The sequence below is a fragment of the Festucalex cinctus genome, chromosome 12 (assembly GCF_051991245.1).
Source record: "Festucalex cinctus isolate MCC-2025b chromosome 12, RoL_Fcin_1.0, whole genome shotgun sequence".
In the NCBI taxonomy this organism is placed as follows: domain Eukaryota; kingdom Metazoa; phylum Chordata; class Actinopteri; order Syngnathiformes; family Syngnathidae; genus Festucalex; species Festucalex cinctus.
The window spans coordinates 20,485,160-20,506,940 of NC_135422.1; the positions used below are offsets into that span (position 1 = coordinate 20,485,160).

The 21,781-nt window shown below is 44.3% G+C and overlaps 1 protein-coding gene across 3 annotated transcripts in view; it reads right to left on the minus strand.

Annotated features, from left to right (window-relative positions):
* Window positions 1–21,781, minus strand: part of akap6 (A kinase (PRKA) anchor protein 6) — an 88,925-nt gene that overhangs the window by 7,658 nt on the left and 59,486 nt on the right. For all 3 annotated transcript variants that reach the window (XM_077538708.1, XM_077538709.1, XM_077538707.1), the window contains exons 17-21: window positions 16,934–17,077; window positions 13,550–13,735; window positions 8,364–8,447; window positions 8,110–8,262; window positions 1,067–3,547 (exon numbers count right to left, since the gene is read on the minus strand). In XM_077538708.1, coding sequence (XP_077394834.1) covers window positions 1,067–3,547; window positions 8,110–8,262; window positions 8,364–8,447; window positions 13,550–13,735; window positions 16,934–17,077 — 3,048 coding nt within the window. The remainder of the gene's footprint in view (window positions 1–1,066; window positions 3,548–8,109; window positions 8,263–8,363; window positions 8,448–13,549; window positions 13,736–16,933; window positions 17,078–21,781) is intronic.

Consider the following 21,781-nt stretch of genomic DNA (forward strand, 5'->3'; position numbering starts at 1 on the left):
GACGCGCAATCCGCCAAGCGGCGGATCCAATTAGGGGGACGCGGTGAACGTCTGCTGCGTTGCCTTTGGCCTTCAAAGAAACAGAAAACGACGCCAAGCAAAACTTTGCAGCCGCTAATTGAAAAGATCGTCAAGTGCGACCGACCAAAGATGCACTTGCATTGTCTGCTATTTGTGTGGGATGCCATCATGACATGACAAACGGACATTTTTATTAACTCATTGACCCCCTTCACTCTCGGCTGTTTTACTGGATTTGGACTGATTTTGCAAGGTCCAAACAATATTGTGTTGTATTGCTATAAAAACATGGAAGCTACCAAATGAAAGATTAGAGTCTCTTCTTTTATCAGGAAAAAAAAAGTACATTTCTATCTGTTTCCGTTTTGCAGCAACTAGCATTTGAATATAGCTAAGTGTCATCATTATTCACAAATTTGTTTAAAACAGTGGGGAAAAGAGCTTGTTGCAACATGATATTGGTTGATCTCTTATACTCTGCTGCTACCTGTCTTACCCGTTTTGCTAGCCGTTTTTGTAATTACTACCATTGCTTAAAGCATTCTCACCAGTTCCAAGGTTGCATCAATGCCTTTTCTATGCTCTAGCATAAAAAAAAAAAAGAAAGAAAAAAAACGTATGAATCCATCTTTGGGAGCATGGCAATATTTAAAATAGAACGTATTTATACGTTTTTGGCAGCAAAGGAGTTAAGTATCTGAAAATACATGCATTACATCGTTATATTAGTTATCCAATATTACGAATGATTTTTACGGAATTTCTATTTTTCATGTCATTTCATATGTAATTTAAATAAATACAAAAGATTCTTAACTGTCAGACTCCTAATCATACAATGTCCATCATTGTGAGTACTACAACAATGAAATAAAACCCCATATCATCCCTATTTTTTTTCACGTTATTTATTTTAAAAGGGATCATTTATATTAATTAAGCATTTGCATGTCAATACGGTTTAATTGACTTTTCATTTCTATATATATTTATGTATTTCTATTATTGAAAAGTTGTAGAATTTGTGTGTGTGCAAGTATGTTACCTTTTCTCTGATGTGCTGGAAGGAGGCGGGGCGCAACTCGCCGTCGGACTTTTTGATGCTCTGCGTCGGCTCCTGTCCGCTAATCTCTTTGCTGCGGCGCGCCTCTGAAGTCAAGTCCAGGATTTCCATGACAAAGTCGTGCACGGCCTCCTTGGCCTGAGGGGAGGTGGGTGAGGAGGGGGAGGTGGGAGAGGAGCACGACGGCAGAGAGCGCTGGCAGCAAGAAGAACCGAGAGAGCTCTTCCACTTTTTGGTGGGCAGGCAGGAATGTTTGTCCTGGAGTTTGCTCCTGCTCTCCTCCGTCACCAGTGAGGAGAACTTAAACTTCTCCTGGATGGTGATGGCCTTCCGGTGGCGGGAAGGGGCGGCGCTCTGGCAGGGTAACTCCCCCTTAAGCTGCCCCACTAAGGAGGAGGGGCCAGCGGGCGGCAGGAACTCGCAGGATGGCGACGAAGGAAGCAGGCCGGCATCCTCGTCTGCTTTTGAGAAGGTGAAGGAGTTCCTGGGAACTTCTCTTCTATTGGGGAGAGCTGCTCCTCTCGTGGCATCAGGTTCTCCCCTCATCTTGAGAGGTTCTCCTCTCTTGGTGAACACACCGGACTCCTCTCGCAGGAGTTTGTCGTCCTCGTCGTTGCCTTTCAGGCCGCTCTGCTCCACGTTCCCGTTCTCCAGGTCATCCACAAACTGGCTGATGAAGCTCCTGGCGGCATTCCTCCGGTTCTCCTCGTCTTGGCGCAGCTCCTGGTCTTGTGTGGTCGAGTTCAGGAGGTGTCCTTGCTCAGGGTTGGTCCCACACTGAAGTTCATCCCATAGTCCAGCTTCCGTCTTTGGTCGCAGCCAAGACTGCAGCTCCTTCATGTGGTCCAAGCCCAGCATGTAGGAATCCTCCATGGTGGCCTCGTCATCCCCATCCTCATCCTCATTCCCGGGTGAGGCCAGCGTCGGCCTCTCCTCATCCTCCTGGACTCCCATCTCCTCCTCGGTGAGGGTGAGGGTGGAGGAGGACAGGAGGTCGCGGTCGTCCTCGTCGTCGGTGCCGGCAGACGTGCAGGAGACGTTGACCACCATGCTCAAGCTAACGGCGTCCGCCTCCTCTCGGTGACCGCTCTTCCTGCAGCACCTTCTGTAGGAGTTCTGCTTGCCGGCCCCTGCCGAGGTCTGCTCCGGAAGGAGATTCCTGTGGTTGGGGAGCATGGTGAGGTCTTCGGAACCCATCGACGACTCTTCGGCGCTGCTCAGCTCGGTGAGCGACGTGGAGTTCTCGTTGATGAGCGACGGCAAAGCCTCTCGGGAGCGTCGCGAGCGCCGGCCACCCAGCGAAGGGGAGGCCACCAGCCGTCGGTGAAGAGGAGATCTGCTGCGGAGCGTCATGTCCGACACGCTACGAGTCATCTTGGTGGCCAGAGGACTCTGAATGTTCTCCAGACGTTTCAGGAGATCCAGAGTTCTCCTGCTCAGCTCCCCGGAAGACAACTCTCCTTGCGCCCTCAGGCCTTCTGGACCAACGCGGTCCTCATCGCCGGTCTGGCACAGGTCCAGCTCCCCCAGGCTGGCGCTGGTGTCACCGTCCAGGCTGTGACAAACGGCCAGGCCGCTCTCCAGGGAGGCGCTGCGATGGAGGTGCTCTTTGGAGGGGAACAGTTCACAACCCAGCGACAGGAGGGACTCCAGAGAAGACCCCGGAGATAAGACGGGACCGGCGGTCGGGTGGCGGAGCCCGGCAAGTTCATCCACACCGCAGCTCAGAGGACTCTTGGATGCACTTTGGTCCGGGTTATCCGGATCCTTTATCAAGATCTCAAGTGCTTCACTACCTCCTTTCTTGAGGGTCAACAGCATCTCTTCTTCTTCAGTCGTTCTTTGGATTCCATCCCCTCTTTGGTCCTCTTTGTGCAGTATTACAGTGGCGGCGTCCACGCCCTCATCCTCGTCGCCGAGTATTCCACGGCACATCATCTCAACATCTCCAGCATCGCTAACAATTCCACTTTCGCTTCCAGAGTGACGGCTGTCCCTGCCCCCCTCCCTCGGAAGTCTCCTCTGCCCGCCTCGCTGGCCTGGCATCAGCCCGCCCAGGAGGTCCGGGAGGGACTCCATGGAAGAGAATGTGGAGTCCTTACTCAAGCTCTTGTGGAACGTGTGCCGCTTCCTCATGCCTGCCGCCTTGGAGGTCATGGGGGGAAGCTCTGAAGTCGGGTCTAACTCCATCGTGTGGAGGCTGTACACCTGGTAGACAGGAGGACTCATCTGAGGAGGCGGGACATTCCCCAGGATGCCGTCTGAAGGCATACTGCTCTCGGAGGAGGAGCAGGGAAGGTTGTGCGTCAGGTCGGGTTCTGGTACTTCTGGAGCTTCTGCGATGGTCATGTCTGTCTCGTCCCATTCCCAAGAGTCATCTGGAGCTGAGGTCGTCGGGGGAGTTTGGATGGGGATCACCTGGTGCGGGTCCAAAAGGTCTGCTTCCAGAAAGTTACCTGGAACCTGCAGACCAGACAAAAAATAAATAAATAAAATAATTTTCACTCATTTTACTACAAATTTGTCCCTGAGGTGACAAACACTGGAAAAAATTTGGCTGAAGGACATTTGACTATCACAATTTCGTGTGCAATTTTACATTTCAATATCTACCTATTCATTCATCCATGAATCAAATAATATTATATTAATGAATGTAGTCATTTAATCATAATTAAATCATTTACAGATATTGTAATAAAATGTGAGAACCATTTACTTCATATCATCAGGTTTTTTTTTTTTTTTTTTTTTTTTTTTTTTTTTTTACATTTTAACAAAATAATTGCTTGGTTCAATGTAATTGATTAAGTAGAAATGAGAATTACATGTAAGAATTAACTATTGATTTAGTGTTAACATTTTTTTATATATCCAGTACATGCATTTTTTTTTAATCCAAATTAATTTCACTAATTGGTTAATTATACTTGCATCAATTGTAAATAGTACAAATAACTAAAGCAATTTTTATTATTTGATTATGAAAAATCAATGCATGCAATATGTTTTAAAGTTGATTAAACAATTGGTTAAATAATTCTAATTGAGATAACTACACAAAACATGAGAATGATGTGTTATTCTTTGATTAAAATGTACTTTTTAAATATGCGTCACATTGTTAGAATGTGTCAAATTGATTTCTTTAACCATTTGGTTTGTCAATTGCAATTATAGGTGAACTCCGAACAATACAGTTTGATGATGATGATGATGATGATGATGTTTTACTGAAATGAAAATGGTCAGCACGAAGGAGACGAAAGTGAAGTCAGAAGATTCCGGCGTCGAACAAAGCGATGAATAATTCACAGTGGACATAAACACGCAACCAAAAACCTTCAGAAGGCGGTGGCGGCGCTGGCAAAATGTGCTTAGACGCCGGAATTGTTCACTTGTGCAGACATAATTATACAAATTGATCCTCATCTCGTTAATATGAATGTGTGTGTGCTGCATATTAGTCATTCATAGCCTATTAATCTCATAAACTCGTTGGGTGTGTGCGCGTGTGGAATGGATTTGTGCGTTTCGGATAAGGCCGACGCATGAACGCGAAGGGGCGGGGCTTCCAGACGCTTAATCCAATCCAAAAAAAAATCCTCTTCTGTATTATTTACGTGTGATTGATTTGACGTCCGTCCTTCCTCTGGAGTTTGAGCTGAGCATTGTGGGTAATTTCATGATGAGCGACGTTGCAGACGGCAAATGAGTTCTTTTCGTCAAAAGTTTCACACAGAAGTCCGTCGCCAAGGTTTTTCGTTTTCCTTGATAAAGGAGAGAAGGGAGGAAGGCAGATGCGGAAGATGAGGACAAGGCGGGGGGGTCGAAAATCCCAACCGGGGTCAAAGGGAAATAAAACAGAAAAACGAGATGAGAAAGAGGAGGATGAGAAAATAATGAGATGAGCAGGAAGAGGACATGAGGAGGTTGAGGTGGAGTCGAGAAGAGGATGAAAAGATGAGAATGACAATGAAAGGATAAGAAAAGATTCATGAAAAAATTGCGTGGGAATGCTGAAAAGAAAAAAAATGGAGGATCAAATACAGAATGATATTCAATGATGTGGAATTAATTTACTGTGAGATGTGGAAGTTTTTGGTATGTTGAAAACGGTCACCAAAATGACTTAAATGTTCTGAATTTCAAAACGGGAACGATGATGTGAATCTGTTATGTTGGATATGCCATCAGGAATTAAGAGATGTTTTTCGTTTTGTTTTTAGTGAAAATTTTAGTGATGAAAATGTTAAATTTTTGCTCAATTTCTCTTGCCAAAATTGTTCCGAGGGTGAATTGAATGAGATGAGTGCTTCAAATTTCAAATGAATCTGTTGCATTCAATGTGGGAGTGAATGGGGGAACTTTTGGGTTGAAAATGTTGAATTTTGGAGAAATTGTGAATATTTAGGATAAGAAAAATAACTGCCCGCAAGACATGAAGTTTTGGAATATATTGAATGATATAAAGAGAGGAGATGCATGTCAAAATAATGGGGGGAAGAATGCCAAAATAACACGTGTGAAATGAGAAGCAAAGGATAAGGAGAGGATGATGCGCTATGTTAACTACTGTATGAGAGGATGATGAGAAAGGGAGGACGAGTTCATGAGGATCTAACGAGGACGTGACGAGGATGAGAGAAATGAGAAGCGAAGTAGAAAAGCAATCACGACGAGCACGAGAAAGAGGATGAGGAGCGGTTGAGGAGGAAAACAACAATGAAAAGTGGAGGAGGAAGAGAAGAGATACTTGACAGAGAGAGGACATCAGAAGAGGAGAAAAGGATGAAAAAATGATGAGGATTGGAGGAAGTCAAGGAAGCAGGTGAGCTGGTAACCCTCGGACGACGGGGCACAGGAGGATGGGGAGGAGATGAAACGAAAAGGAGGTTTTATGGTTGTGTATGAAAGAGGAGGAGGAGGAGGAGGAGAAACCGGCACAGACTTCATTATAAAACCACAACGACAAGGAGAAGCTGAGATTGCGGATGAGGAGGACTTGCGACGCTTCTCTTCACATTCGTGTTTTATTTGCTTGATGTGTTTGTGGAGGCCAAGTGTGGAAAGTTTTTCCATCCGCTTCCCGCCGAGCGGTCCCATTTGTTAGCTTAGCAGCAGTCGGGACGCTGCCGGCAGCCTGGCTCGCTCGCCATTATTCATCGTCTTCGTCGGGCGCCCGCGCAGCATGTCAAAACGTTGAGGGAGGTCAGCATCGGCAAAGACTCCAACAGCACGCATGAGTCACGCCTATGTGATTCTGTTCACGTGGAAAGTGCCCATGTGGATCTGCAACGGTCGTGGGGGTGCACTTAAGAACAGCAAAAACAATCCATCAGTGGAAGGAACGAAAGGTATGCGCAGTCCTTCAAACAGCGCAAGCTCCGTTTCCCTATGCCCAACTTTTCAATTGATTTGAGTTTCTACCATTTTTTTTCTCTCAAAATTTCGCCCTGAATTTTGCCCAAAAGGTAAAGTCTGATGACTTTTCAAGGTAGCTGTGGCAACGCTACTGTCAACAAATTCAACATGTGAATGTCGCTTGTGATTTAACAGCTTTTAAAATCAATTCATCACTCAAAGTAACTTTTGAATTGTGGTAATCAGTCAACAGAATACTTTTCAAGGTAACCGACGCTACTGAAGTGGAACTTCTAGCTTGTCATCGCACACAGATACATTTCAAATTAAGTTACTTTTATTAAATAATCTAATTACTTTTCGATATTACTGTGGCATCAAATGTAACTTGTAAAATCAGGTAATCGTTTAAGCAAGAAGCCATTTTTAACGGAGTAATCGATAATCAGGTTACTTTTTCCATTTTTTTTTTTTTTTGGGGGGGGGGATTAAATCCATTTCAGACCAACGATGCCATTTGTCTCTCACGTAGCAAATAGTCGCGTTTCACTTTGATGGACGGAAGTGTCCAGTGTGACATGCCGGCAGTTGTGAGCGTACAAATAGTGGACACACATGCAGACGCACACGGACGCACACGCGCTGTGGGAAAGCGCATCGAGTTGATCGGGCGCAGTCTCGTTCATTTATAAGCTAAAGCGCCGTCGTGGTTGTTTTTGTTGCCTCCACACAGGAAGTCAAATGACTCCAAGCTGGGCGGCGAGGTCACTGCGTCCCGACGCCCATATTTGTCATCCCCCTGTGCGTGTGTGTGGGGGGGTGGGCTTGGTGCAGACAGCAACTCCAACACACACATGCTGTTTAAACGAGATTTTGTTAGTCGGAAAGCTTCTTGCCCTTAGAAAAGCTCTCGTCATTTACAAGGAAGCGAGACTTCACAAATTATTAGTACCATTCAAAAAGTACTGAACATTAAAAATACAAAATTACTACTACAACTGCTACTAATGTAAAAAAAAAAAAAAAAGAACGAAAGAAAGAAAAATTACTACTATTACTACTAATATAACTATGTGCAATTTCTAGAAAAATTGTTTGTGAATGCTGAAAGCTAAATGCTAATATTTCAACACGTAGAATAATGTGGGATGCTTTATAATAATAACAATAATGATGATGATAATAATAATAATAATAATAAAATAATAATAATAATAAAATAATAATAATAATAATAATAATAATAATAATAATAATAATGTGAAATGACATTGAATATAATGGATGTTAAATAATTGGATATTGATTAATATGAAACAGAACTTGGGCTAAATCTGTTCCAAACTGGATACGAACCACGTTCTCTCGCATTCGTATGCAAGCTGAACTTAGAAATAGTTGAACATCTGTCCCATTGAAAATGAATGGGAGATATTTGATATAAAATGTTTAATTGTGCAAAGTCGTGGCGTGAATCTTTAGAGCAAGTTGTAATTAGAAGTGTGGAAGTCGGATGTCGTATGCGGGAGTTCAAAGCAGACAAAAAAAGTGAGCAGAATAAAAATAATAATAAACATTCAGACTAACATATGCTTTCAAAATTCCCACAATGAAATGTCAGCGTGCGACTTGCACAACAAACGAGAGGCTCATTTTCCCACCGTGCGCTCTCCCAGCTCCCTCTTGAGTCTGTTCTGCCAGTGCAGCGCCTGCATGACGACGGCCTCCCACCTCCGCTCCAGGTTGATGGACAGCAGCTGCAGGGCCTCGCGCCGCTGCTCCGCCTCGGGGCCCGCCTCCGCCGCGGGGCCCGGCTGGAGTCAAACAAACACGCCCGACGGGTTCAATCAAACACCGACGAGCCCACTTCCTGTCTGGATGCAGGAAGCCTGCGTCTTACTTTGGAGGTACTCACCTGGTTCTGCCGGAGGAGCTTGTGGCAGAGTTGCAGCACCCACGAGACGCCGCGACGCCGAGCTCGCACTTCCGAACACAAACTCTGCGGATGCAAAACGACGGTACACGACACATGCTGTGAGTTAGGGTTCATTTGATCTGCCATGTTTCAATTTCCTCTCAGTTTCAGTCACACTTGGTAGTTTTTAACCTAGTTAGTCAACCTCATCCCATTTTTAATAGACTATAAATCGAACATTTTCGTCTTTATTTTAGTCTAAGAAAACATTTTATTCGTCTGGTTTTAGTAAAAAAAAACAAAAAAAAAAACAACTGTCAACATTTTCGTCTAGTTTTAGTCAGGACAATCATTTGACCCCTGTAATATTTTAATAATAATAATAATAATAATAATAATAATAATAATAATAATAATTAAAAACCCAGAAAACAGGTGAGCCATAATTGGCCGTTACCTCAGCACAGGTGATGTCGTCATCATCAGTTGACAGCAAGTAGAAAAATGACTTTTTCAAGGTATTCATTGTAAATGAAAAATAATGAAGTTATCAAATTAATACTGGACAAAATATGAACTTTTTACTGTTGAAAATTGTTGAATGAGTCAAGTATCCCTTAAAGAGATTTTTGTCATCTTTCACATGTTCTTGTCAACAAAAAAGTTTCAGAAAGGAGTCAAAGTATACATGTACACCCGTTTGTCCTGAAGATCTGAGGGGATGGAACCACAAGGCCAATTGGAAGGTCAAATCAGAGGTCAAAAGGTCAAGTGACTAAAGAATGCACCACTTTTCACATTTGTGTATGTGTGCGCATGTTTGTGCGTATGTGCGTGAAAATGAATGACATTTTGTGTTGTGCGAGTGAGTGACGATATGCGTGCGCGTTTGTGTGTTCAGGACACCTGTGCATGTGTGTGCGAGCGTGCAATTTATGCAAATCCTGCCAACTTGCCGAGGAGCACTTCTTTTACATTTTCTTTACATTTTTCCAATAAATATTAAACACAACGACAACAAAATGGGATGGCTCACTCTCTTTACGCACACGCGCACGCACATTGTGTGTTTGGCCCCCCGCCTGTCTGTCTGCAGTTTAGCATATTTGCTGCTGGCACGCTTGTCCAAACAACAGCAGAGACGATGCAGAATGCAGCGCGCCGGCCGCATCAAGACCAGAAGACCGCTCGGTGTGTGCGTGTGCGCACGTGTGCGTGTTGGTGCTAGGTGAGGGGCTGGTCTCTCTAAAACAACATCAAAATTGTCGGCGTGACGGCTCGCTCGCTCGCTCGCAGACGACATCGTGAGAAAAGCACGGCGAGTCGCATTAACGCCGGACCGAGCTGGAACAAGACCACAAATTCTTCACGGGCGAACAAGACGATGGGGGGAGGAGGAACATGAGGAAGAGGAGTACGATGATGACGGAGGAAGGTCAGGAAGGAGCAAGTTGATGGGGGAGGAAGATGAGGAAGATGATGGAGAAGGAAGATGAAGAAGAGGATGTCTGTGACTGATTTTGGTTTTGTGTGTGCCTTTGTCTATGCTACATTGTGGGGTCCATAACAAGGTTATTTTAGTTCACTAAAACTAAAAAACTAAAATTCAAAAAACAAGTTCATTAACGAAATGAAATAAAAACAAAAATGTTTTTTTTTTAAAATGAAAAATAACTGAAACTACATTTTATGTTGACAAAAATAACTAAAACTAACTATAATTATAGCATAAATGTCCTTCGTATATTTAGTATATTTATTTTGATATGAACCGGAAAAAGGATGTTTCAAAGTGTGTCACACAGAAATAAAGAAGGAAAGAATGAAAAAGAAAGAAAAAAAAAGAGGAAGGAAGGGAGGGAGGAAGGAAGAGAGGAGGGACGGAAAGAAAGAAAGAAAGAAAGAAAGAAAGAAAGAAAGAAAGAAAGAAAGAAAAAGAAAAAGAAAGGAGAGCAGAAAAGAGTAAATGAATGAATCAACACACATAGACACATTTTGATGTCACACTTCCTGCAAGAGACAAAGTTCAACCTTCCAGAAAGATCCACTCTGTGTGTGTGTGTGTGTGAGAGACTCTATTAATTTTTGCCCCCCTCCCCCACCCCCCACCTCCACCCGCCACCACCACCTCAGCTCACACATCTGTCCGACAAGGAGGAGTCACAGTCACAGGCCGCCCGGGGCCCGCCGGAGGAGCGTGGCGACGTGCTATCTTAGCCGAGCGCTAATTCAATTAAGAGCTAGAGGAGGGGGAGGGGCTACAGGGAGGCGGGGGGAGTTGAATAAGTGAGAAGTAAAAACTCATTTTGAAGGTGATGCATGATACCAAAGATCAACTTGCGTCATCATTTGTCTGCCGCGGCTCGAGATTGCATCCCGCTTTCTCGTCGCAAATATTCGCATATATTTTTTCACCTTGTCATGACGATGGAATCACGGAAATGTTTTGACTGGCAAACAGCAGTCAAAATTTTTTCCCATAATGCCCCGGGGTATTTATTGACTTGCACAGACTCTGGGGCACTATGGGGGAAAAAAATGCTGAACAGAAATCATTAAAATGACAAATCAACAATGTTTGCCTACTTCACTTATGGACTTCTCTCTATAATGCACCTCAAATGATAACAAACTTGTACTTGTCAATACACTGTGACATTATGGGAAAAAATGCTAATTGCTTAGCATTTAGCCTGCAACTTCATTGGAACGTATTTGCCAGTCAAAATGATGACATGCGCAAAACAGACATGAGACTAAAGCTGTTTCTATCTGTTGGGTTCTTTTCCAAATATTGAGAGGGGACTCCACCGCTGTAGGTGACGCTATACACCATACAGATGTGATCCAACAGTTATTTAAACGAAGAAGCAGACCAGGAAGTAACTGCGCCGTATGATGACGTCATTTGAGTTTGCTTTTGAAATTCTTGATCAAGCGTAGCGTTTCTTTTCTCTTTTCCATCAAAAATTGCAATCGTATTCACTTCTTTAATTCATTACAAAAAAGATTTCAGTTTTGTCCCCCCCCCCAAACATACCTTACTTGATCGTGCAACATTGCTTTGGGACTAGAAACATACATGTGACATATAATCCGGTCAAAATGTCTTGCCAATGGTTATTCACAAAAGCTGTTTCCATAGCCAAAATTTGCATTTTTCTTTTTTCGATACGCTTCAAAATCCATCCCCCTCTAAACGTAAAAACTTTTTTGCAAATTTTGAGCTTTTTTTCGAATTCCCAGCATTTCCATTCGGTTTTATTTTCACATTTCTTTTGAATTTTGAAATTTGAATAAAAATGGTTGGATGGAAACCCAACTATTGTCAGTATCATGTTTCAGTATATGACCATATAAGGTGTTGTGACTGTTGTGGCTTTTCCCTAATCGTCACAGCGAGTTGTTCACATTCTTTTTTTAGCGCATGGTTTTTACACAACCCATTCATTTCGAAAATGCATTTATTTATTTATTTTTATTGCCTCATCTGAACTTGGTGACAACGAATGTTTATGTCTGTGTGTGTTTGTTGCTTCTGTGTTGTCTGCATGTATGTCACACATTTGCATACATTGATTTTAGTGGAGTGCGTGCGTGCAACAACGCTCGGCTAATCAGAGATAGTAGCTGCTGTTCGCCATGTGACGCAAGCTGATTAAAATCCCGCGGTGGCGGCCTGCCTTCCTTCCTTCCTTCTTTCCTTCCTCCATACGTCCTTTGCCTTCATTAAAGCCAACGACGCTCGTACGACGCTCAGCATGCCGCCACTGAGTTTTATTTATCGTTTCTTGTTTACGAGACCGCCACATTAAAGTTTGTTGGTCTTGCACAACTTTGTTGGCTGCTCAATCTCACCATAAATGTCAAATAGATGTGGGACTTGTTGCAAGTCAAACATAGGCGGAGTGGAAGGAACTTCAACTACAACGTACTTTTCACGATGTCTTGTGCGTACGACCAGAAAAATGAGGACAAAAAGGTTTGAACATACATGTAGGGGGGAAGGAAGGAAGGAAGGAAGGAAGGAAGGAAGGTAGGAAGGAAGGAAGGAAGGAAGCAGAAAAGGAAGGATGCAAGGATGCAAGAAATGGGAGATCAAGGAAGAAAGAAAGAAAGAACGGAAACGGAAGGAAATTAAGACTGGAAGGAAGGAAATAAATAGCACATTAAGGAAGCAGGATGAAAGAGGCAGGAAATAAAAGAATGAAAAAGTTGGAAGGAATACATAAAGGAAGGACGGATTACAACAAAGGAAGGAATCAAGAGAAGAAGGAAGGAAGGAAGGAAGGAAGGAAGGAAGGAAGGAAGGAAGGCATTAAGAAATAAATGAATCAAGAGAGGAAGGAAGGAAGGAGGGAAGGAAGGAAGGAAGGAAGGAAGGAAGGAAGCAGAAAAGGAAGGATGCAAGGATGCAAGAAATGGGAGATCAAGGAAGAAAGAAAGAAGAACGGAAACGGAAGGAAATTAAGACTGGAAGGAAGGAAATAAATAGCACATTAAGGAAGCAGGATGAAAGAGGCAGGAAATAAAAGAATGAAAAAGTTGGAAGGAATACATAAAGGAAGGACGGATTACAACAAAGGAAGGAATCAAGAGAAGAAGGAAGGAAGGAAGGAAGGAAGGCATTAAGAAATAAATGAATCAAGAGAGGAAGGAAGGAAGGAGGGAAGGAAGGAAGGAAGGAAGGAAGGAAGGAAGGAAGGAAGGCATTAAGAAATAAATGAAGCAGAAAATGAAGGATGCAAGGATGCAAGAAATGGCAGATCAAAGGATGGAAAGAAGGAAGAAACAAAGGAAGGAAGAACAGTGAGGTAAGGACGGAATGAAAGAAGGAAAGAATGAAATAAGAAATGGCACATAAAGGAAGCAAGGATGGAAGGAAAGGAGGAAGGGAAGAAGCGAGGAAGGAAGGAAGGAAACAAGGAAGGAAGGAAGGAAGAAGGAAGGAAGGAAGCAAGGAAGAAAGGAAGGAAAGAAGGAAGGATGGATGACAACAAAGGAAGAAATCAAGAAAGGAAGGAAGGAAGGAAGGAAGGAAGGAAGGAAGGGAAGGGAAGGTAACGAAAGGAGGGATGCAAGGAAAGAAGCAAATGAAGATTGTCAGGCCAGGAGGTAAGAAGGAAGGCAAAAAGCCGCACACTGGATAAGTTGGGCCCCTCCCCCCCATATAAGGTCCCGCCCACCTTGAAACTGTCCAGCTGGTGGCGGGCGTCGGGCTGCGGCCGTCGCAGGCACGAGTTGAAGATGAGCAGCTCGGTGTGTCGCAGCCACGCCTTCAGCTCCTTGATGGCGACCCGCAGACGCTCCGGCAAGTCCGAGCCCGACGGCGGCGAAGGCGACGACGCCTGCGACTCTTCGCACACAAGATTCTGCGAGCGGAGAGATGGCACCTGTCAATCATCCGTCTTGAGAAGGAGCCAACGCAAAAAAAGATGGCGCCATTTTTTTGTTTGTTTTTGTTTGTCTGCTTGGACAATTTGGTGCAAAATGAATTTGTCGTCATCCTGAGATCAGAGTTTTTATTGAGGGTGACTCGTAATTGAAACCAAATGAGTCAATTGACTTTTATGGGGTATATGCCACGGCAGACAGTTTGTTTCCGGTTCGGTTTGCGACGTGTGGGCTGCGTCAAAAATTCTTGTGCTTCCGACTTTGTACCCTGGGTTGTGCGTTCGCAACCCGGACCGGAAATAAACTGATATGCAAAATCACGTCCCGCCTCTTCCGTGGCATATATCCCATTGAGTAGGCTTGAAAAAATGCAAGTCACATGTTATGTTTGAGTTTTGTTTCATGTAAACGAGTTGAAACGTGATCGGCAGCTCAAATTCTTTCTCCGCACAATTCATCACAAACTTTTTCAAGCTTGGACCTAAAAGTTGATATTTCAACTTGTCACAAATAAACATTTGTCATTGTTTCAATATAAGTTATATTAATATTAATTCAGATTTTCAACTATGAAATCATTTGTAACAGAAAAAAAAACTGTGAAAAAGGGGCGTGGACATTTTTTTCCTTCAAAATTCACAAAGAAGGAAAAAAAAGGAAAGAAGGATAGAAAAAAGGATTGTAGGAACAATCAAGGAAATGAAGGAAGGCAAGGAAATTCGTAAATTATAGAAGAAAATCAAACTGAAGGACGGACATGCCAGTAAATGAGTTTGCCGTTGCAAAGCGCGTCTTCTTCACTCCGCTCGTCCGCGTCCATTAATTCCAGCATGCGCAGCTGGCGGCGTCTCATCACCAGGATGAAAGGCGGCGACGGCACTGCTTTGTTCCCGGGAAGAAACAAAAAAAAAAAAAAAAAAAAGTCTCCCGTCGAGCGAGTGAGCGAGCGGCGCCGACTCGCCGCGGATGTCGTCGCCGCAAACGCCATCTGCGCGCGTCTCATCTTCACCGCCGCCGCCGCCGCCATCAGGGACGGCGGCGAAGTTAGCGTGAGACACTTGTAAGCAAACATCTCGCAAAATGAAACGGCGGCGACAGATGAATGGTCGCTCTTCCGCCCCCGTAAGCAGACGCTGATTAAACTGCCTTGGGTGCGCGGCGGCCGTTCGCCGGGGAATCGGCGCAGTCGCTTTGGTGCGTCGGCGACACTTTCACTCGTCTGCAGTCGGCATGTCGGGTTTACATTCTGTCATGCAGACGTTACGCAAAATTGTCATGTTATCAAATTTCACCGATTTGGTCCGATGATTGACATGGTCAGACCTCCTTGATTATGTTTTGGTTCATGATCGTGTTGCATGATGAAGCTTCTCACGATGAGTTTGTAGGGATGTGACGATTTCCAAATGTCACGATAAACATCGATGCCATGTCACTGTTCGTTCAAGGTCACGATCAGCATTTTTTTCAACATGTTCAAAATTTCCTTGCGACAAGAAAAACCATCAAAACCGAACATGGCGACCAACAAATCAACCTTGACTACCTTCACAAACATTTGTTTGCCCCCTCAGTGGGATACGGGCTTTAGACCGGCCAAGTCAATCACCGGACTTGAACCCAGTGGAGAATGCGCTTCAGCATTCCCACATATGTTATTGTGATTTTTATTCTCCACACTTTTTTGCTGCGTAACAGCTCCCACATAATACTTCCAATTTACACTGTTCAAATTCCAACTAGCTTCAAAAATTCATGCCTCCCGGGGCATATACAGTATTGTCTGATTCCACATTACTTACAGTATTTGCACAATTGAACTTTTCCCCATTCATTTTCAATGGGTCAGACATTGAACTAAGTATCACTTTCCACACCCACTTCCATATATGTAACTTATCATAATTACCATGTGTCTAATACTGCTCGGTGGCACAATTGGTAAAGCGCATTGTCCAATAAACAGGTGGTTATAATTTCATAATATATCTCTCAAAACGCTTTCAGCATTCCCACACAATTTCTCCAGAAATTGCACTTAGCCTAGTTCCCACATATGTTATTCGGATTTTTATTCTCCTCACTTACTTGCCGTCAAATAACTCCCACATAATACTTCCGATTTACACCGTTCAAATTGCTTGCTTCAAAAATTCACACCTTCTGAGGTATTTATCGTCTGATTCCACATTACTTCAAGTACTCGCACGATTTACGGTAATGTTAAATATCAACTTTTCCCCATTCATTGTCAATGGGACAAAGTCCCACTTTCCACGCCCACTTCCAACACAAACAACTCATCATCATTAGCAGATCTCTGATACTGCTCAATGACGCACTTGGTTACGTGTGTTGTGCAGTAACCAGGAGGTTGCGGGTTCAAATCCCACATCCGACTCTACATTGCAAATATATCCATGGCAAATTATGCTTCATGATATAAATGTTTACCAACTGACTATCATATATGAGGAAATGCATTACAATTTTACTGAAATGATTAAATGCATGTTTGCTTTTTTTTTTTTTTTTTTTGCTTCAGATGACACTTTTCAAAATCAATACGCAATTGCCATGAATCTGAACAAGGCTAGGTTAGCTCAGTGGTGAGAGCAATTGAACCTGGGTTCAAACCCCGCTTGGACTACATTTGAGTACAGACGATGGTTTGAAACCAACTGACTATCAGATCAGGAAATGGATTATAATTTCACTGAAATTATTAAATCCCATTTTAGACAGATTGCAGTTCAATTTTTCTTTTTATTCATTTATCTTTCAACTTCAATTAACACTTAACACATAATTCCTCTTTCAATTGACTTCAAAAGCATTAAGTTTAGCATTCGGCTTTCAGCATTCCCACGCAATTTCTCCGGCAATTCCACTTCGTCTAGTTGACGAATAATGTATGTCCCAAAACTTTTGTTCACTTGAAAAGCGATCGACTTGAAAACAAAATTTGCTCCGTCGCGAGTTGTTGAACACGTCGCGGAAACAAAACTTTTCATCAGAAAGTCAAAAGTTTTCAGTCGCCAACAAAAAACAAAAAGAAGCGTCCCAATACTTTTGGTTGGGACCGTAAACAGACGGACGTCCACACAGCACCCACAGATGCACGCGCGTGCGTGTGCGCGCATGTGTGTGCGTGTGCACGTGCACGTGTGCGTTACCTCCAGCTGCGTCCATTTGTATGCGAGCTGGCGTATTTTGCGCTGTAAACTTTCTGGCAGCTGCGAGCTCGTCTTCAGCGACTCGGCTCGACACAGCAGACTTGTCTTCTTGGTCTCCATCGCCAGCAACTCGCCGTGGCTCACCTGCGCGCACACACGCACACGCACGTTTGAGAGTCGGAATGTTGGTGCGCGTCGTCAATCAGAACATGCAATGTGTGATGACCAATCGTGTCCAAGCACTTCTCACAAGTTCAAGTTTCCTACGAGTCAATGTCAGGTGGACTTAAACATTTGACTCCGCCCATACGGATTTTTCAAAATGGTTTCAACAATTTGTTTTTTTTTTCCCAACAAAATTTGCAAATTTAATGATGTGCCGTCTTATGACGTCAAGTTATTTTTTTTTAAAGGAACAAAATATTTATAGAAAATCAGTCCGTCTGCCATAATTACTTTGAGTACTTTAAAATACAACATCGGACTTTTGTTTAAAGGCTGTATAGTTTCTTGTTATTATGTTTTTAATGTGAAATGTGTTTGGATGAGAATGTGTTGGAGAGCTTGTACAAAGAAGAATTTCTGTCAGACAATAAAGTATTTGACCTGATTTGATTTAAAAACATTATGGAGCACTGAAAATGACAAACAGTCAAATCTCAGTCAGCCGGGGCGGAGCTAACTAAACGGTTTGAGTCCCCAGCAGATGGCGCATCCCTTGACGGTCGAGGTTGGTATTTGGGTTTCGCTCACTTTTTAATTTTCGTTGTTCAATACATACTGTAATCGTTATGCTTAGCTTTTTGTTTCGGGTTAGGTTTAACAACAAAGAAAGAAGGCGCTTTGAAGGCGAAAAAGCTGTGTGGGCGGAGTCAAACGTTAAGCTCCACCCGACGTTGTTGAGGCACCCCTCACACTGTGCTCCGCATCCAGGGCGGCGCTGAGCCCTAGTGGTGAGATCGCCCGCCTCACTGCCTGTAAGTTCTGCTTTCAAATCTCGCCTTCCGAATGTCCGTGCGACCGACCGTGTGGCTTTTCATCCAACCAACCTTCCGTCCATTCTCTTTCTAATAATCCATCATCCATTCATACATGCAAGTACGGTATCTATTGATCGATTAATCGTGTCACAATGTGCTCCATCTCGGTATGACGAAGATTATTCTGGGATGTTGGCACTGGTGACAACACGCCAACAAGTTGCAACCAGTTTGTCCGTCCATCCGTCCAATTTTTTCTGTGAAGTGCGTTTATCCGTGACGTGTTGCTGGGACGGATGTGGTGGATGTGCATGAAAATGCATGAGATCCCAAGTTGGAGCTAAACGCTGATGTGGGAGAAAATGTCGGATGTGGCTGAGCGCTCGTGATGTATTCACGCCGGCGGACAATCTTCTGGCTTGGACGCCACTTTTCACACGCTTGCAAAAGAAACGACGCCGTCGTCCAACCCTCACGTGCCATCCATGTCTTCATCTTCCCGCAAACAGTCATCTGTTTATCACACATTCGCACGTCCATTCGTCCGTCCATCTGGCTGATAATCCGTCCATGCGATTCGCCACCATTCATTCATCTGTCCATCCATCCATTCAGTTACCCATTCATTCATTCATTCGAGCCATCACCCATCCATCAAGTAGTCCATCCACTACTTTTCACAATTTAGCTTTCAATTCATTCATTCATTCAGCTTTTTAGCTATTAGCCCACTCACGCTTCCATCAATGTTTCATCATCCATGTCATCCATTCACTCATTCATTCGTCCAGCTTTCGAGTTACGCATGCGAGCAAACTTTTTTTTTTCTCACGGCACTGCATGTGCCGTTTTTTTGTTTTCCTTTCTTTTATCCTCTTGACTCGATTGAACTGAGCCGAGATTTCCAACACGGTTTCAGAACCACAAAGTGGCTGGTGTCAACAAACTCACGCACACACATGCCCCGGTGCAGCATCACAATAAACAGTAGAGTCTAACTCTGCCAAGAAACACACGTACAAAAAAAAAATAAAAAAAAAATAGAGCAAGTTTTGTTGGTTGCTATGGTTACGGGGTCGAGTTCCCCCAGCATTTCGGGGGAGCACAGCGAGCGACCTTCTTCGACGCTCGCACACACGCAAACACACTCGCTAAGCTCTTACAAAGCATCCGGAAACACGCACACACACAAATGCACTCACTCACCAGGGTTCGAATAGTTTGCTTGCAATTTTCATTGAGAATTTTGTTGTTTTGTGATTTCTTGACTTTGAATTTGTCTTGAGTGCAGGTTTGTTTTTTGTTCCCAAAATGCTTCATTTGAATTTCATTTTGATTCGTTTCAGTTTGGGATGTCGGAGTATCGGGCCGGTACCCGGACACATTTCACGGGTATCGATACTGGTATCGGCCCCCGCTCTTGTGGCCGTTTTTCGGTAAGGAACGAAAAGCTGAAATGTTTTTTTTTTTTTTTTAATTGCACACAAATTAGCTGCAATTTTGTTTTGGGAAAATTTATGTATCATAAGTACTAATGCTATCGGCATCGGTGAGTACTGAAGATTTGTGTATTGGTCTCAAAAAAAGTGGTATCAAACATCCCAGTTTCAGTATGAGCTTCAGTTTTTATTTTTAACTGTGTATTTTATGTGTGCAAGATTTTATTTTTATTTTTTTGAAAACATCATGGTAAGTATTAGGGATGTAACGATATCCAAATATCACGATATGATATTATCACAATATGAAGCTCACGGTACGATAATTATCACGATATTGTGGGGAGGTTGGCGATATTTATAAAAGGTCACAATATTGTAAAACAAAATGAACTCATACGAAAAAAATCACCATATTTTTCTTTTGTACATAATTGCATTACATATAAACTACCTCCAATCTCTAATAACACTTAAAATTGAGGGACTTACTTGCTAATGCAAGCACACGAGTTCCTCCACATACTGACTTGCTTCACAAGCATACTACATTCCCTTTCATCTAACAATTAGTGTATTTTAAACATAGAAGGGCCATAACATCCCTAATGAAATTAAACTGCACTAAAAAAAAAAATAGCCACCAGAGGGTGCTACAACTGCACAAATGGAAATCAACCGGACTTTTTTTAATAGATGGGTAGCTTTTAAATATTGTGAACATGACGTTGACGATATTTTTGGCAGTTTTAATATCATGATATCACAATATTGCCAGTATCGTTACATCCTTAGTAAGTATTACATCACAAAAACTCAACAAAAAATCCATTTAAAAAACATTTTTTAAACAACCATTGTCATGTTTTGGTTTGGTGGGGGTGGGTTTTTGTTGTCTTTTGGTCGTTTGTCATGTGTTCCTTGTTTCTTCCCTTGTCCCGTTATGTCAAACCACGTCCACCTGAGTGTGTCTTCCCTTCCCAGTGTATCCACCAATCAGCTTCCCTTGCCACTTGTGTCTTGCCCAGCTGTGTCTAGTCATTGTCATTAGCCTGTGTGTATTTAGTCCCCTGTTTTCCGTTTGGTTCTTGTGGAGTCATTGTATCTCTTGTGCCTGTTGTTGTCCCTGTGTTCCATGCCATGCCATGCCATGCCTTGTCTTTGTTTTTTTGATCTTGTTAATTCTTTCATAGCACCTTGTTTATAGTTTTCGTTAATTAAATCCCCTTTTTTACCTGCATCCCTGCCTTGCCCGGTTTTTTGTTGCCTCCTGCATTTGGGTCCTGCCACCAACACCCCACTTTCGTGACAGAATGACTCCACCACAACTGGACCCAGCGGGGGCAATGGCGGAATGGGAGCCCTGGGCGAAGGAGGGGCTTGAGGCTTGCGACCGAGCCATTGCCGGGCTGAAGGAGGTACTGGCTATGTTCCGTGGCGTCGGGAGTGACGGGTCAGACAGGCCTCAAGTCCCTGAACCTTGTCTGCTGCAGCCTCTCGCCCCTGAACCTCGTCTGCTGCAGCCTCTCGCTCCGGAACCTCGTCTGCTGCAACCTCTCGCCCCTGAACCTCGTCCGCTGCACCCTCTCGCTCCGGAACCTTGTCTGCCGCCGCAGTCCCTGGCCACTTCGCCTGTGCCGCTGCCGCCGCAGCCCCTGGCCGCTTCGCCTGTGCCGCTGCCGCCGCAGCCCCTGGCCGCTTCGCCTGTGCCGCTGCCGCCGCAGCCCCTGGCCGCTTCGCCTGGGCCGCTAGCTCCTGTTCCTCGTCAGGCGGCGCATGGAATGCGGCCGCCACCTCCTGTTCCTCGTCAGGCGGCGCATGGATTGCGGCCGCCACCTCGTGTTCCTCGTCAGGCGGCGCATGGATTGCGGCCGCCACCTCGTGTTCCTCGTCCGGCGGCGCCCGGCCAACGGCCGCCATCGCCTGCACCAGTTCCGGCGGCGCCCGGCCAGCGGCCGCCTCCTGCTCCTCATCTGGCGGCGAACACCCCGCCGCCACCTCTGCTCCTTGTCGGGCGTCGAGGACGCCCTCCTGACTGGCCCCTCTGGGACTCTCTTGTCGGGCGTCGAGGACGCCCTCCTGAACTGCTTTTTGTCTGGGACGGATGGGTGGGCCGTGTGCCCTCCTCCGTGCCCCCTTCCGCCCGCCCTTGTTTTTGGACTTTTTATGTTGGACGTCTGGGAGCCGTCCCTTGAGGGGGGGGTTATGTCATGTTTTGGTTTGGTGGGGGTGGGTTTTTGTTGTCTTTTGGTCGTTTGTCATGTGTTCCTTGTTTCTTCCCTTGTCCCGTTATGTCAAACCACGTCCACCTGAGTGTGTCTTCCCTTCCCAGTGTATCCACCAATCAGCTTCCCTTGCCACTTGTGTCTTGCCCAGCTGTGTCTAGTCATTGTCATTAGCCTGTGTGTATTTAGTCCCCTGTTTTCCGT